We start from the raw sequence: 16,795 nt of genomic DNA on the forward strand, positions 1-16,795 counted from the left end.
AGATTTTAATATATGATTCCAAAAAGTTAGGGAAATATTCTTTTAGATTTAGTTTTCTCTTTCAGATATATTTCGAATTAAATTTAAGCTCAGAGGGCTTCCCTGGTGGCGCAGTGGTTGAGAATCTGCCTGCCAATGCAGGGGACATGAGTTCGAGCCCTGGTCTGGGAATATCCCACATGCCGCGGAGCAACTAGGCCCGTGAGCCACAACTACTGAGCCTGCGCGTCTGGAGCCTGTGCTCTGGAACAAAAGACGCCACGATAGTGAGAGGCCCGTGCACCGTGATGAAGAGTGGCCCCCACTTGCCACAACTAGAGAAAGCCCTCGCACAGAAACAAAGACCCAACACAGCCAAAAATGATATAAAAATAAATAAATTAATAAGAAATTGATTGACATTTAAAAAAAATTTTAAGCTCAGAGATAAAACGCTTTTATTATAAATTTGAAGTGTACAGATTTCATGAAAATGGAATCTTTTGTTAGATGACAAAGAAAAGATAATGCATTGTTTGAAAAACAAATGTTGGATGTAGAATGTAGATGAGATTTGTAAGTAGACACATGTAAGAGCAATATTTTCTTGCTTTTAAAGTATGATGAATTCATTTCCTATTGCTGTTTCACAAATTACCAAAAGGTCAGTGGCTTAAAACAATGCAGATATACTATCTCATAGTTTCTGTGGTTCAGGAGTTGAAACACAGCTTAGTTGAGATCTCTGATCAATGTTTCATGTACTAAAATCAAGATTTCAGCTGGGGCTGTGATCTTGCCTCATGCTTGAGGTCCTCTTACAAGTTAACTGGTTCTTAGCAATATTCACTTCCTTGTGGTTGTAGGACTGACATTCTTGCTTTCTTGTTTGATGTTTCCTGGGGAGTGCCTTCAGTTCCTAGAAGCCCTCAGGTTCTTGCCACATGACCTCCTCCCTAGGCAGTTCACATGTTTGCTTCTGCAAGGTTAGCAGGAGATTCTCTACTGCTTCTTAAAATCTGACTTCTAGATATTTTTGTCCCAGCCTCCCTTTATACTATCCCAATCAGATCTCCTTTGATTTCCTTTTATCCTTCTGTCTCCCTACATTTGCTTTTGACTCCTAGAGTCTGTCCTAAATCATAATGAAGTTGAGACCAAGAATAGTAATTGTACGGTGACCTGTGTGTCTATCAGCTTTCTGTTCTCACAGAACACATCCTATACCAACAAAATTTAGTAATTAAGATAGATGACATGAATAATGCACTCAAATCCAAACATCAGTGTTAGAGAGATTTACTTCTGAGGGGACAGAAATTTATAAACACATATGTTAATATTGGATATTGTTTTAGTAGACTGTTTTGTATTTACATTATTGTTATTAATATGGTACAGAGTCAGCTAGAATGTGAGAAAGATATAGACATTATGATAGTATTTCACACCCTAGATTTTCACAAGGAATATAACCTGTGACCTTCATAAATCCCCAAATTAAAAAATTAGGTATTTCTAACATTTGTAGAGGCTCTTAAATTTTATCCAAATTCACATGTTCCTTTGATCATCCTAACCCCAGAAATTACCCCCTCCAACACATTAGAGATTTCTGTCCTACTTGATAACCACTATTCTCAGAGAAGCAAATTTCTGTTCTTTCCTAGAAGTATTGTGTGGGGAGGCCAGCTAACCAAGATGGGAGATAGGCAGAGGCTTCTTAGAGTAGGTGGCATTTAGACAGGTCAAAGGAGGAGTGTTGGGGGAAGGGCAGTCCAAATGTAGGGAACTGGAGGCAGCAGAACGCCAGTTCCTATGCCTGGGAGGTTATGGGAGAGGTGGAGGTAGAAGGCCAGATGTAAAAGTGGTAGTCTGGAGCCAGATCAAGAGGATTTTGTCCTAAGGAGTTTTTATTTTATCCAAATGACAGTGCAAAGCCATGAAGGGGTTTGTGGCATGACAGTAACAAAGTTTGGTGCTTTCAGAAAAAAAATTTGTCCATTGGCAAGGTGGAAAATGGGATTGAGACTGAAGTGAGGCTACAACTGTATGTGTTGTAAGAAATTATTCATTCTATATATGCAGTATTTTATGTAGTATTTATTTGTACCTGGTCTATGATAAGCGGCAGGGATACAAAATTTAATAAAATACCTCATTCAGAAAATTCGGGGAAATAGATGGATTTTGTAGCTCTTGCCCCAAAGAAGCTTACTGTTAGTTTGTGAGACAGAAGAAACCACAAACTTAAAAGGTCATAGGAATGCTTATTAAAAAGAATATTATTATTTACTTTGTGTAAACCTTTTTATCATTTACTTAGTGTAAGCAACACTAAACAAAATATAAAGACTTAGCAGAGGTATTTTGAATACAATACTCAAATCTGATCTGGCATTTTTGTAACCTGTAATAATATTACATTCTTTATTTCAAAGTTTTATTGCCAAGATAAGGCTAACTAATTGTTTTGAATGGCTAAGAAATCCTTTAAACAGGCAGCCTTGAAAATACTGCTTGGTTTGCTATTTCATTGTTTTAAATGTTTGACCAGAGAAACTTACCCTTTCAGTAATAGCTCTTCTCACCCTAAACTCTTTCTTTCATGATGCTGACATCGCATCAGAGGAGATTAATTATAACAAACATGAGCACAAACAGCGGGACAATAAATTGATACATATATGGACTGAAGATTATCATGCTTATAGATGTTTCTTATGCAGGCACGCCTGGAAGATATTGCAGGTTCGGTTCCAGACCACCGCAATAAAGTGAATATTGCAGTAAAGCAAGTCACACGAATTTTTTGGTTTCTCAGTGCATATAAAAGTTATGTTTATCCTATATTGTAGTCTGTTAAGTGTGCAATAGTATTATGTCTGGAAAAAGAATGTACATACCTTAATTAAAAATGCTTTATTGTTAAAAAAAAATGCTAACCATCATCTGAGCCTTCAGCAAGTCATAGTAGTAACATCAGAGATCACTGATCACAGATCATCATAACAAATATAATAATAATGAAAAAATTTGAAATATTGTGAATTACCAAAATGTGACACAGAGAATGGAAGTGAGCAAATGCTGTTGGAAAACTGGTGCCAGTAGGCTTGCTTGATGCAGGGTTGCCCCAAGCCTTCAATTTGTTTAAAAAAAAATGCAATATCTGCAAAGAGCAATAAAACGAGGTGTGCCTGTGTCCTCTTGGCTCTGTCTTCATGTAATCCTGTTAAAATAAAGGTGACAGGATTAATGGAAATGATTGATGTGTTGTCCTCCTCAGGTATCTTGCAAAGATCATTCTGTTACTCCTTCTGTTATTAATTCTCATACTATTGAGGTATTCCTAGGTGAGCTGAGGTTCATAGTAAAATAAACAGTTGGGGCAAGCTAATGAATTGTTTTTCTGCTTACTTCATGATTTCATGTTTCTTTTTAGTTGAAAATAAAGCCCAGAATAACCTCTTACTTTTGTAAAATTGAATCTCCACTTTGGTTTTCCCTCAGAATTTGGTCATTGTTCCATAAATCTTATGTTCTAAAATTAACTCTGCATTGATGGGAGAAAATATTGGCCATTTTTCTAAGGAAAATCTAGAAAGCTTTTCAGGATAGAGTCTCCATAAATTTTAATGGTTAAATGCCTTATGGACAGCTAATGAAAATAACTATGGGCTTCTAATTTTATTCATGTTCATATCATCAGTGTCATTATTTGTGTCTGTTACAGACCTAAATTGATTATAAAGAAGTAATCATGATTCAATGATGTGTATATTTGGGGTTTTTTTAATGTTTGTTTCTAATTCAGTTGAATTATCAAACCTCTCTTGCTTGTATGTTTTGTATCATTTAAGCTGTCTGAGGATTTTGTTTAGTTCAGGTAACCCTAAAAGTCGTGTTTAGCTGAATAAGCCTAGGCCTGGATGGACTTGTTATGTCATATCAAATTCTGTGTAATGTGTTGGGCTTATTGGAAAAAAAATACGTCCTCTAAGAATGTGTTTCTTACAGATTTAATGCAGATAAGTAACACATTTACTTTCACATTGTATTATATAATTTTCTCTAAAAGAACAAAGGGCACTATCATTTCTTTATTCTGATTTTTAAAAATTTCCATCAGAGGTACAGGCTTACATTGGAGATAATGAAAGTTTGGTTCCAGACTACTACAATAAAGCAAACATCACAATAAAGCGAGTCACACAAATTTTTTTTGATTTCTCAGTGCATATAAAAGTCATGTTTAAAAAAAAAAAAAAGTCATGTTTACACTATACAGTAGTCTGTTAAGTATGCAATAGCATTATGTCTAAAACAACAATGTACATACCTTAATTAAAAATTACTTCATTGCTCAAAAATGCTAACCATCATCTAATGATTCAGAGTTGCCACAGATCTTCAATTTGTAAGAAACACAGTATTGGCAAAGTACAATAAAGTGAAATGCAATAAAATAAGTAGTGCCTATAATTGATCATCACATGTACTTTTCCTAGAGATTTTCTCGTATCATTAACTTTTTTGTTGTGTCTTTTAATTCAAGTCAAATGTAATTCTAGTTGACATTATTATCAATATTCTGAAAAAAATGAGGTTGGATTACATTGTTTTATGAGAGTAATCACTAAAGTGTTCTATGTGATATGTAATAATTTGATGTCAAGTTGGTTGATGTCAATATTCAATTGATGAGTTTGTGATAGGGTTGTGTTCGAAAAGGCTCATATATAGGCTCTTAAAAAAATTTTGGTTTCATAGACTAGATAGAGTTCATGGCCAGATTATCAGGCCAACTTTCAACTTTACATATCTTAAGCTTATCAATATATTACTTCACTAATACATAACCACCATTTGAAACAATGCCCACTAGAAATATGTATTTTAAGTTTCAACTTGGGACAAAAAGAGTAGGTTTTATTCTTTCTATTATCATGGAAGATATCTGGGTTGGCCAGAGATAGAGGGAGGGGTTGCCTTAAGACAGTAACTTTACTGTTTTAACTTTTTACATCTAAATAAAACCAGGAAAACCTTCATTTTTCCAAATGGGGAACAAGAGGCGTTGTGAGAAAAGTGGACAGAGTAACTTTCTTAAATTCATACGCCTCTGTTTCCTTGTTTCTATAGCTTATTTTGTAAATTAAGTATGTGTTACAAGTTTTATTTATGTTTCTCCATATTTTGTGTCACAATTTTAGAAAGTGGACTAGAGAATATGACCCAGTTGTATAAAGGGTAAACACTTAGAAAAATATGAACAGAATTCAAATAGAGATATTTTTTATGAAAAGGATAAGATTTAAATTAAACAATTATAGGAACTAAGAACTCATCCAACATTCATAAATGTTGGACATGGTCATAGGTGATCAAGCTTCCCCTTTCCAGGACCCAGTCTCATCTTCTACTTTTCCTCTTTTATTCCTTGGTTCATAGAATTCTGTAATCTCTCAAGAAGCATGATTATCTGAGTCACAGTCCTTTTGGCTTGTTGGTATAATTGAGAAGAGCACCTCATAGCTAGTTGCATCTGTGTCCTTTCTACTTTCAAGCTTGCCAGCTTGTTGCTTTCTTGTAGGACTTGCTGAAGGCAATAAGAAGTAACCAACACCTTTCATCACCCTGACATTTTCATACCAAGTTCTCTAAAGCATTGGCCTCATTAGTTAGGTGGTCTCAGTTCCAAGACAATAGGCTACAGTTTAACCAAACAATGAGGAGTGCCAACTTCTGTTAGGGGATGAAGCGGCTTTCACTACCCTGTACCCTTCCTTTACTAAACAAGTTTTACATTTTAGGTCTGTCACTTGTATCACTCTTTTTCCTGACACTAATTTCTGAATTAGTTTGCATTAAGCTGTAAGCCACAGAAATCCAAATATGCAAAAAAGTAATTTATTGGCTTATGTAACTGGAAGGTCTTTCTCTGTCTCTGAATTGTGTGTTGATGGGCTGTCTTCACGTGGTAGCAAAGATTGGCCCAGGTAGCACCAGATATAGCATAAGGCCAACGTATATAAGGGGGCATAATGACATATAAAGATAGGCATGTAAAAACACTTATCTTAATTTTGCAAGCACATTTTTTCTGGGAAAAGATAAATACCTTTCATCATATAATTATTGATTCCCCAAGCTCAACTCCCAGTGGGGATGTTGGCATTTGTGTGTATGAAGTGGCTGAAATAGGAGTACAAAGAGACTTGGATGGTCTATTTGACAGTTGTTGGTGTCAAATCTCCATTCATAATATGAAAAAGTAATAAAAAAAATATTTCTCAGAAACAATCAAATGGCCCTTATACCTGGAATATCAGACAGAAAAAGACCTTCCCATCTTCTAATGTCTATATCTGCCTCCTTCTTAGTCAGGAGAGCTTAGGACATCTTAATTGATTCTGGATTATATGTTAAAGGGGAGGGAGTAGTTATCACTGAAAGCAGAGTTCTGTTACCAAAAGAAGGGGAGAATTGAATGGATGCTGTGGCAGATAAATACAACTGATTCTACCACTAACTCAACTGATTCTACCACTAAGTTAACTCACAGCTCTTGTATTTACTAGTTGTATGTCTTTGGGAAAGTTATATAATCTCTCAAACCTTCATTTCATTATTGGGAAATGGGGAAACAGTAGCACCACCTAAGTTTAGAGTTATTGAGAAGATCAAATTAGATTATGCATAAAAGTGCTAAGCACAGTGTTTGGCACATAGGCCTCCATATAATGGTAGTTCTAACACCACCACCACCACCACTGTCATCATCGTTACCATCATTGTGATTAGCAGTAGTAGCGATAGCATCCTCCACTCATTGTGTCCTCATCTCCTCCCCTACTACTCAACTTTAGGCCCTCATCAACCCTCCACTGACTCTTTGCAGAACTTTATCATCTCATCCTCCATTTTGCAAACAGTGATCTTTCAGGACACAAATTTGATCCCACTACCCCCTTGCTTAAAATGTTCCATTGACTCTTCTTGTTGGCAGAATAAAATTCAGATTATATTACATATACTATTTTTGTGGAGTTCTGTTTCTTTATTTTCTGTGGATTTTGTGAGAAGTATCATTTTTCTTGGTTAATGGTACTGCATAATTTCAAATTCCACATAATATTCAGATGTAATATATTTAGATGGTAGCAGGTATAATATTAATGGTTGATGAGTAATGCATATGAAGTCGCAGGCTTTTGATGGTTGGTAGGTGTCTTTTTTGGTTTTGTTTTTATTTTCATTTAATCAAGTTTCAAGTCAGTTTAAATAGTTTGACTTATAGATTTATAGCTTGAATTTTAAAGAATGAAGAATAGGGATACAGGAAAGGAATGTGATAGAATGGTAACAGTTTAATTGGAAGGCCAGAAAACTAGGTCAGGAAGACAAGGAGAATGTGTATGTGTTAGGCTAGATGTTCTTGTGAAGGATTTCCTCAAGAAAGGATTGCCCATGTATTGAGTATCGTGTATGTTTACATCGCCCATGTATTGAGTATTGTGCATGTTTACATCCATTTGCATCAAACAACATTCCTCCTCATTTCCCTGTGCAACTGATTGATTGAAATTGATGGTGGAATGCTTACTTGGAAGCCAGGGATGAATGATTGCTATGTGAATAGTCATAAGCTGTTAGCAAAAGAGAGAAAATGTGTAGTTATCTACCCACTGCCTGTCACTTTCTCTCTATCCCTAACCACCAGTATGACCTTCCCAGTCCTTGATTTTTTCTTATAGGACTGATTTCTTTCTACTGTTCCTTTTTTTTTTTTAAGTGTAAATTTACCCCACATATCTAGATAGTGCTTTAGGTTAACTTGAGATAGTTGTTTCTAATTCTGTCATGTGGACTTGTTACCTTAACAGTGAATAGTCTGTACCAGTGATACTGTAGTCTATACTGGTATAGTGTCTGATTTTGAGTAAGTACAGATAAGTACTGAAATTGAGAGTAAGTATTCAGAAACTCTTTTAGCAGTTTGTCAATGCCTCAATATTTGTTACTGCATTTTACAAAAGTGACAGTCAACAGTTGATTGGAAATTAAAACCAGAACCAATAACTACAACAAAAACCCTGGTCCTTAGCTAGAATTACTTTGAAATGCTCTGATCTGTGTTGTTATGACATTGTGGTCCCTAGATTTGCAAGCATTCTGATAGCATAGCACCTGACGTTATCCAGGTAGTTTAAGGTGTTAGATAAAATAGCAGGTGGAAAGTGAAAATATGCCACAGTGCTGCACAGGTAATGTCCGGATTATTAATGCAAAGTTAGTAGTTATTTGAATTTAAAAATTAATTGTATATAGAAATTTACATGTGGATTTAGGGATAACTTTAGTGAAAAATTTTAAAGGTAATATATAGAAAGTTGGTGAAAATTGGCTTACCGTGAATTTGAAATACACTTTTTAAAGATATGTTATGCTTTTAAAAAATCAAGGAGAGATACTCAGCAGGCAGTAGAATTTAGAGATTGAATAGAGCTGGAAGAGCCAGCAAAGGAAACTGAGAAAACAGCTGCCAAAAAGGAGGAGGAGTAGAAACAGAGATAAGGATGGGAAGTGTCCATTGGGTTTACATAGCATTAAGAGTGTGCTGGTGAATGTTTAACAACTGGCTCTGGGGGAAGAGGTGGGAGGCAGGGGAGGGATGCTCTGATTTTTAGCTTTTCCTGATTTCTGTGGTGTAAATATTCCACTATGGCTAATTTCAAGCTATCAACAATTAGCTAATTTCAATCTGCAACCAGATTGCAGATTTTCTGAAAATTTAATAATCAGTTTTTGTGCAATATTCAGACTGGCTCCAACACACCACTGATTGGAGACCCTGATAAAAATAGTGTCAGTGAAATAGTGGGGTTAGAAGACAAGCTGAAGGATATCCAGTAGATAAATGTTCTATGGATGTTAAAGTGATTATTTTGAAAAGAGTGGTAAGAAAGGACGTATTTAATATAGCATGAAAAAGTTATGCTTTAGGCTTGGGGTGATGGGCAATTTCTCTTCCTATAACATAATATTTTTAAAAGGCTACAGTTTATTTTTTTACTATATGGAGAACATAATCATTTAATAACCACTTGTGTTTATATGTACCTGCTAAGAATGAAACATAGTTCCTTGTCTTAACCTTTTTAATCTAAGTCAGAATTCATACAGAATAAATTTATAGAGGAAGTAACTTTTTACAGAGGAAACAAAGTATAAATTTTGAGCTGATAGATAAAATTTTATAGCCAAAGAGTTTTGTGATCATTACAGAATATACACAATATCTAATGATATTTTACACAAAAGCCCTGATTTGTATAACTGAGAAAATTAGTTGAAAATTTTGATGTGAAAAAAAATGTAATCGGGTTTATATATAGATATAGAAATATGAGAAAGTGTTATGCTTCTGTTTTAATGTGAATTCATGTACTAATCAGTTAATACCATCTTTTTGTAACAAGTATCTTTAATGATTTGTTTTTATTTTGCTTTATTTGTTGAAGGATTACTCAGCCATAATTTTAACTATTCTTCTTGAATTAATGTCTGCATTAGTAGGTAACCTGTTGTACTGTGGTACTATGACTTTTTAAAAATAGTATCTAGCCCATAAATGGCCATTCCTTTGGTTTTGCGAAAGAGCTTTTGCGATTTCTGCATCGCACCAGAAATGAACAAATGTAGGTGATAAAATTATAGTTAACATGTTGGTTACATTCTGTTTTGTTCCTGTGGGCAGGCAGCTTGGCATAGTGAGAAAATCGTGGGCTTTTCCTTCAGTTAGATTTGAGTTAAGCTCTGGCTTCAACATTTTCTAGCTGTTAGCCTTCCTTTTTGTTAATTCACTTGTAAAATGGGGATAATAATATTGCCCTTCAGCATGGTTGGGAGAATTATATGAAGTAATGTAGTCAAAAGACCTTAAAGTAGAGTCAGGTACGTAGTAAAGTCTTAATTAAGTCATTTCTTCAGGTAGGTGTCTCAGAATAAAATGAGTCATCTTGGGAAACAAAATATACCTGTTTTTCTACTATAAAAAGCAGGTACAACTGTGACTGGAGAATGAATACTCTGCAAAGAAGTATTAATATTTTTAAGATACCTGCTTAATTAAGCACATTCTTATGTACAAACCTAAATAATTTGTGACAATTAATAAATTCGTTCTTAATGATCCTTGCATTTCAGATCATGGGGCTGTAAAACATTGTAATCAATTATCTTGTAAAGATGCATTTTGAAACTCAATGATCTGGTCTAATAGGAACATTTTATTACAAGGCAAATGAAACTCATGTAGTAGTCTTTGATTAATTTTATCATATGAACTTTTATCACTTTAATTTTTTAGATGTTTTCACAGTTTTATCTATTTTGTGATGAATTTTTCTGTAATTTTTTTGCTAATTTTCTTTTTTTTTTTTTTCTCCTATTTAATATTAAATGTTACCAATTTCCATTTATGGTTTTGTTTCATCTTTCCCCTTCAGGTCATTAAAAAAAAGAAAAAAATAGTGATGCATTTTATTCTCCTTCCTATACAGAAGAGTGTCTCAGTATATTCCTATTACAGTGACTGTAGACCTGGCCCCTGGTGCCAATTAGTATTTTGGTGGTTTGGAATCATCATACCTCCTCAGGAAAGGTGGCAGAGAGCCGCTAGATTCCTACTGCAGAATTGAGGAGCTTTCTGTTTGACTTTTGGGCTATTTCTTAATTTATTTAAAATCACCGTTCCACAATTTAGTGATTGAGCATATTCTTTTATTTATTTAATAGATTAGTTCAGTTTCAAAATATTTACTTTATATCTGACTTCATTACTTAACTACCTAAGATAAAAGGTATTAGGTTTAAGGAAATCCAAGAATGATGAAACCTTTAAGGACCTTCCTTGGCTTACTATTATTTTATTTTGGAATGAAATGGATGTATATGAAAACTATGTTCTTTAAAAAGCACAATTTTATCTTCTGCCTCATTGAGTTTATTTTTTTAAAGGTGTTCTTATTTAAAAAGCAGTTTCCTTTATAGATTCTTCTCTCACTATATTGCCTCAGCATAATAATGCAAATGAAATATATTCTTTAGTAGTAAAATTGTTTTATTCTGTAATCTAATGTACATCTTCAGTTAAATAGATTAGGAAATCTTTAACTTTTTTCTTCTTTTAGAAGAACTGAAATCAAGTTCTCCCACACCTACCAAGCCTAACTGAAGCCTTCATTCCGTATATATGGTTATTCAACTGCCATTTGTAGTCCAGGATACTCAGTTACTCTCATGATGACTTAAGTTATTTGTATATCCTGATCATCATAGATTTTGGTGTCCCTAACTGGAATAATTTTGAAAAATTGATCCCTAAACACAGATCTAAAAAGCTTACTCCCCGAATATCTATTCAAACCTTGTTGTCAGGAAATAAAATACCTTCATATTTGATTTATTTTGGAAGCTGAAAAATTTCTTCAATTCAATATATAAAGGACTTTACCTCTCTCTATTAAATAAACCCCACAACACCTAAATGTTACGACTACTGTGGGGACTATTGATCGTATGCTACGACTACTGTGGGGACTATTGATAATGTGTATAAAGTGCTAGTGTGGGTACCTAATACATAGCACATTGTCAGCAAGAGACGGCTGCTGCCTTTATTCTCTAATAATGACTGGAACAAATGCCAAAACATGCTTTCTGCTGAAAATGCTCATTTGTGTCCATTTTTCTTCTCTCTAAAGAAAAAATTAATATTGACTACAGTGGTTTAAAAATAAGATATTAGTGTTATATTTGTAAAGCCGATCTTGGGAAAAAGTGATTTTGTAAAAATGTCTCTGTAGATGGTCTTGGCTAGTATTTGAGATCTTGTATATTTGAAAAATCTCTATTCTTCGTCACAATTAATGGGTGGTTTGGCTGAATATAGAATTGTACTTAGAAAATAATTTTCCTTTAATTTCAAAGACATTTCAAGTCTGTTAGATTGCCTTCTAGCTTCCAGTGGTTCCATTGAGAAGTTTCTTTTCATTTTGAGCCTTGATCTTTAGTCTTGACTTGCTTTGTCACTCAGGAACTTTTAAAGGTCTTCTCTTTATTCCTGTTGATCTAAACATTTTATCTGGTACATTTTTTCCTCCAGTGGTTGTTTGGAAATGTATGGAGACAGTTTGGGTAGTCACAGTGACTAGGAATGCTGAGGGAGAATGCTTTGGGATTTAGTACCTGGAGGTCAAAGAAGTTAATTTTCTTGCAAATACAGGAAACATTCTCACCCAGAATGTCAGTAGTGCCCCTGTTAAGAAGTATTGTGACCGTGGGGAAATGTAAGAATAATCCTGATCTGCATATTGATTATAGTGTATGACAAGAGAAACAAGATGTGTACACCAAAGACCAGTCAATATGATTGGTAATAGTGTTATAGATATGCTAGGTGAAACAATGGAAGAAGAAAGAGTAAGTGACACAGTACAAATTGAAGTAGAATAAAAATCATTATGTGAAATATAACCATCAGATTATGAGTATATATTTACCATGTTACTGATTTTGATTTCTAGTTGGACATTATCTGCACTATTTTGCTTAATCATATTTTTGACACTTTTTTCTGTATTTCCAAGTAGTACCTGTTCTTAATTACTTTGATAGGTCTATAGTAAATATCTAATTGTAATCCAAACACTTGGCAATTCCAGATCCAGAAAGATTTGAGAAATATTTTTTTTTGCAAAGACTAGAACTTGACTGACAATGATAGCTATACATTTTAAATGGGACTGGGATTCAGAAAGGAGTTGAGCAAGGGTTGTACTTGTACAGTTTCATAGCAGCTTCTGTGTTATCAGGTTGCAGTTCTATTTCATTACTGTCTTGGGAGATGAATTACCAGAATAGCATATATAGATTGGCTATGTTATAACAGTGCAAACATTCAGTGACAAAGACAACTTGATTTTGAATTATCCACCATTTATTCATGGTTCATATCATTGCTTTACTTCACTAATGTGGCTAACCAGGCAAACTGTACATTAGAAATACAGGACTCTAACAAAGCAAAGAGGGATTAAGATAATGAGGTGGGAAGATAGTGGAAGATGTTAAAATAGTAGTTTGATAATTAAGTATTAATGCAGAGTCTTCATTTTAATATGCGTATGATATACTTTTACTTTTCAGAACCTAAATCACAGCCACAGCAGCTTCATCAAGGACAACACAGATTGTCAAATACTGAGCAAAATGGAGTAAAAGATAATAATCAACCAAGATATCTTCCTCGAAATGATACCAGACAGCCAAGAAATGAAAAACCTCCTCGTTTTCAAAGAGACATCCAAAATTCAAAGTCAGTTTTAGAAGGCAGTGGATTACCTAGAAACAAAGGTTCTGAAAGACCAAGTACTTCTTCAGGATCTGAAGTATGGGCTGAAGAGAGAATCAAGTGTGATAGACCATATTCTAGATATGATAGAACTAAAGATACTTCATACCCTTTAAGTTCCCAGCACAATGATGCTGCATTTAAAAAAAGGGATAACTCTATGCAAAGCAAATCAGGAAAAGTTCCATCCTATGCAGAGGCAAAAGAAAATCCACTTCCTCAAGGATCCATAGATTACAATAATCAAAAACGTGGGAAAAGAGAAAGCCAAACAGCAAATACTGATCATTTTTATGATAGGAAACCACGAACAATAAATAATGAAGCTTTTAGTGGTGTAAAAATTGAAAAACATTTTAATGTAAATGCTGATTACCAGTATCCTGTCCAAACGAATAGTTTCATTGGTGTTCCAAATGGAGAGACTGAAATGCCACTGAAGGGAAGGCGAGTAGGACCTATTAAGCCAGCAGGACTCATCACAGCTACACCCTATGATGATAAAATATTTTACAATAGTGGACCCAAAAGAAGATCTGGGCCAATTAAGCCAGAAAAAGTACTAGAATCATCTATTCCTATGGAGTATGCAAAACTGTGGAAACCTGGAGATGAATGTTTAGCACTTTATTGGGAAGACAACAAGGTATGCATGTTATAAAGTTATTAAATACTAATAGTACTGAATGTAACAGTCTAGTGAGACCATAGAAAGCCATTGCTTTGGGACTGAGTTGTGTTCTATGATTGTACTTGTTTGTAAAGTCTTTGAATAGATGTACACATATATAACTTATCAAAGGGAAAACAAAATATTTAATATTTTTTATGGATGCTTAGGAGTCCCATAGGATTTGGTTATGTTAGGTTTGATTTTCACTTGCATATCAGAAAAGTATTTTAAAAGTGATTAAGTGAAGTTGATGAGTTACTTCAGTTATCATCAACTGAACTATTAATATTTTCTTTCTAGTAAAATTATACTGATTCACAAGGAAGAGAATCAGTTGAATGGCACACAAATTCTGCAGATTTCATTTAATTTAAAGATAAATACACAGTCAGCCTACTTTAAAAAAAAATTAAGAGCAGGAGGGTTAAGTATTTAGCTAATAATAAATAATTTAAGAAACAAATCATTTTAAACAATCTTCAGTTCTACATTATATTCTGGTTAAAAGGGAAAGAGGGAAATCATGAAAAAAAAAAAAAAGAAGATGAGGTTGAGAAGGAATACAGTGCATCAGATAAAAGAGCCTGGCTGAGAGGGAGAAGGCCAACACAGTGCAAACAGGAAGGGGAAGAGGACAGAGGGACCGTCAGAGAGAAGGCCTTTGTACGTGTTTCCCGTTCTGCCCAACATGCTCTTCCACCAACTACTCTTCTGATCCTTGAGGACTTGGCTCAGATACTTTCTAGAAGAAGCCGTTCTTTTCTGCCCCCTCATCCTTTCTACATTATTGTCTTCCTCAATCAGTGCCTTGTTCACTTTCTAAAACTTACCACATTTTGTAAGTATTTTTGGTTTTGATAACTCTTTCCCCTACCATGATTTTAAGTTCCTTGAAGGCAGGACCATGTATCTCTAGTTTTTCCTCTATTGCCCTGTTCCTCTCATAGTGTAGGTATTTCATAATTATTTGTTGACTTTGTTAACTAGTTCATTCTCAAGGGGGCACCTACACAGGAAAAAAATCGAGTAGTTAGGGGACTGGAGATATTAGCAAGGTAATAAAAACAGAGGTGAGTTATAGTGTGAGGGACCTAGGTGGATGTGAGGATCAAGTCAAAAAATATTTGAAATAAATATTTCATATGTAGAGTAGTTTCAGTTGATAAGGGTGTGCCTGTGTGTGGCTAAAAGGAGTGGTGGAAGTAAAGTTAACTGAAAATTTCAAGGAACTGAAATTCAGGCTAGGAAGTGTGGTTGGATCTTTTAAAAGATGCTGTAGGGCTTGGGATCAGGAGGTGTTATCTAATGATAGGAGCAAGGAGGGGTCCAGGTACAACTAGATGGCATAGTCTTTTAAGGTTTTGGTATGAATGTGGGATAATATTTGTCTAGAAGCAGCATCTCTACTGTCAAGTTTTTATGCAAGGCTAAAAGCAGAGGAGGAGATAGCACTAGCTGTGGCTTTTCTTTTTTTCAAGAAAAGCAAAAGCCTTCCCAGAAATACCAACAGACAATTTCATTGGTTGGAACTGTTTCACATGGCTTCTCCTTGGCTATTAGGGAGACTTGGAAACCAAGTAGAGGCGTTCTTCACTATCTAGACTCTTACTCTTGCAGCTGAGACCGCTCACTTTCCAAAATACAACTATTTGATTTGGCTAGTGAGGGATTACTTATGCTTAACTGTTTCTCCATTATGGTAGAGGCAAGAAGTAGTTGGAAGTCAGTGTTAGTTTATAGAACTAACATTGTCTACCTTAGAGGGAGGGTTCACTTCTGTCAGATGCTTCTGTGAAAGGTTAAGATGAGGATGGAAATTTTATTTTGCGGACAGCATGGAGTTGATGGTGACCTTGACGAGCAGAGGAAGTAAATGATTAATAATTAATCATTAATAATGTTTGAAAGGCTTGGTAAAAGACTCAGGCTTTCCATTGAAATCCCATAAGGATTGTGCCCTAGTAGTAAGTGCAAAATACAAACAAGCCAGTACAACGCCTAAAATCAACCCTTTACATGATTAAGGATATCTCCTTGTACTCTGTCTGCCTGCCCCCCAAAATATAATCCTCTTTTGGGGAAAAGTAACATTTTCTATACAGATCCTCTTCATAGTATTTCATCTACAATGTCTGGCATCCTATAAAAAATTATAAGGCATGGTTAAAAATACAAAGAGAGAGAGAGAGAGAGAATATGAAAGACCAGAAACAAATAAAGCAACAGAGAATAACAGACCTAAGATATTCAGATATTACACTTAGACAAGTTCTTCAACAAATATTGAGTATTCAACAGACCATAATTGAGTAGCTGCTAAGTGTTAGGTGCTTGGGATATATCAGATAGTTTTGTCTGTGCTGTTACCCAAATGCCTTCAAATACCTGATGAGATTGTTATTAAAGCTTTACTTTCAATTGTAATTTTCTCAGAAAATCAATGATACTGAATTCATCTATTGCCTCTACTGAATATATTCAAAATAATGTCATATAGCTTCTGAAAGATAGTGCCTAATATTTCCCAAAATGTTTTGAGCTTTTAGAGTATTCTTAGAATAATTGGGTGATCGTCTAAGATGACTACTTTGAATTTACGTGGATGTATACATTCAGTTTAGAGTGAAGGACTGTAGGCTCTGTATAGATGCACCTTTAAGCAAATAAGATAAATAATATTCACTCTCTGAAAGAGATGGCATTAGTTATCTTCTGAAACCACC

At 34.6% G+C, this 16,795-nt stretch overlaps 1 protein-coding gene across 2 annotated transcripts in view; it reads left to right on the forward strand.

Annotated features, from left to right (window-relative positions):
• TDRD3 (tudor domain containing 3) overlaps window positions 1–16,795 on the forward strand; it is a 215,050-nt gene that overhangs the window by 149,289 nt on the left and 48,966 nt on the right. For both annotated transcript variants that reach the window (XM_068526575.1, XM_068526576.1), the window contains exon 11: window positions 13,195–14,045. In XM_068526575.1, coding sequence (XP_068382676.1) covers window positions 13,195–14,045 — 851 coding nt within the window. The remainder of the gene's footprint in view (window positions 1–13,194; window positions 14,046–16,795) is intronic.

This window comes from Eschrichtius robustus, chromosome 18 (assembly GCF_028021215.1).
Source record: "Eschrichtius robustus isolate mEscRob2 chromosome 18, mEscRob2.pri, whole genome shotgun sequence".
NCBI classification, from domain to species: Eukaryota; Metazoa; Chordata; class Mammalia; order Artiodactyla; family Eschrichtiidae; genus Eschrichtius; species Eschrichtius robustus.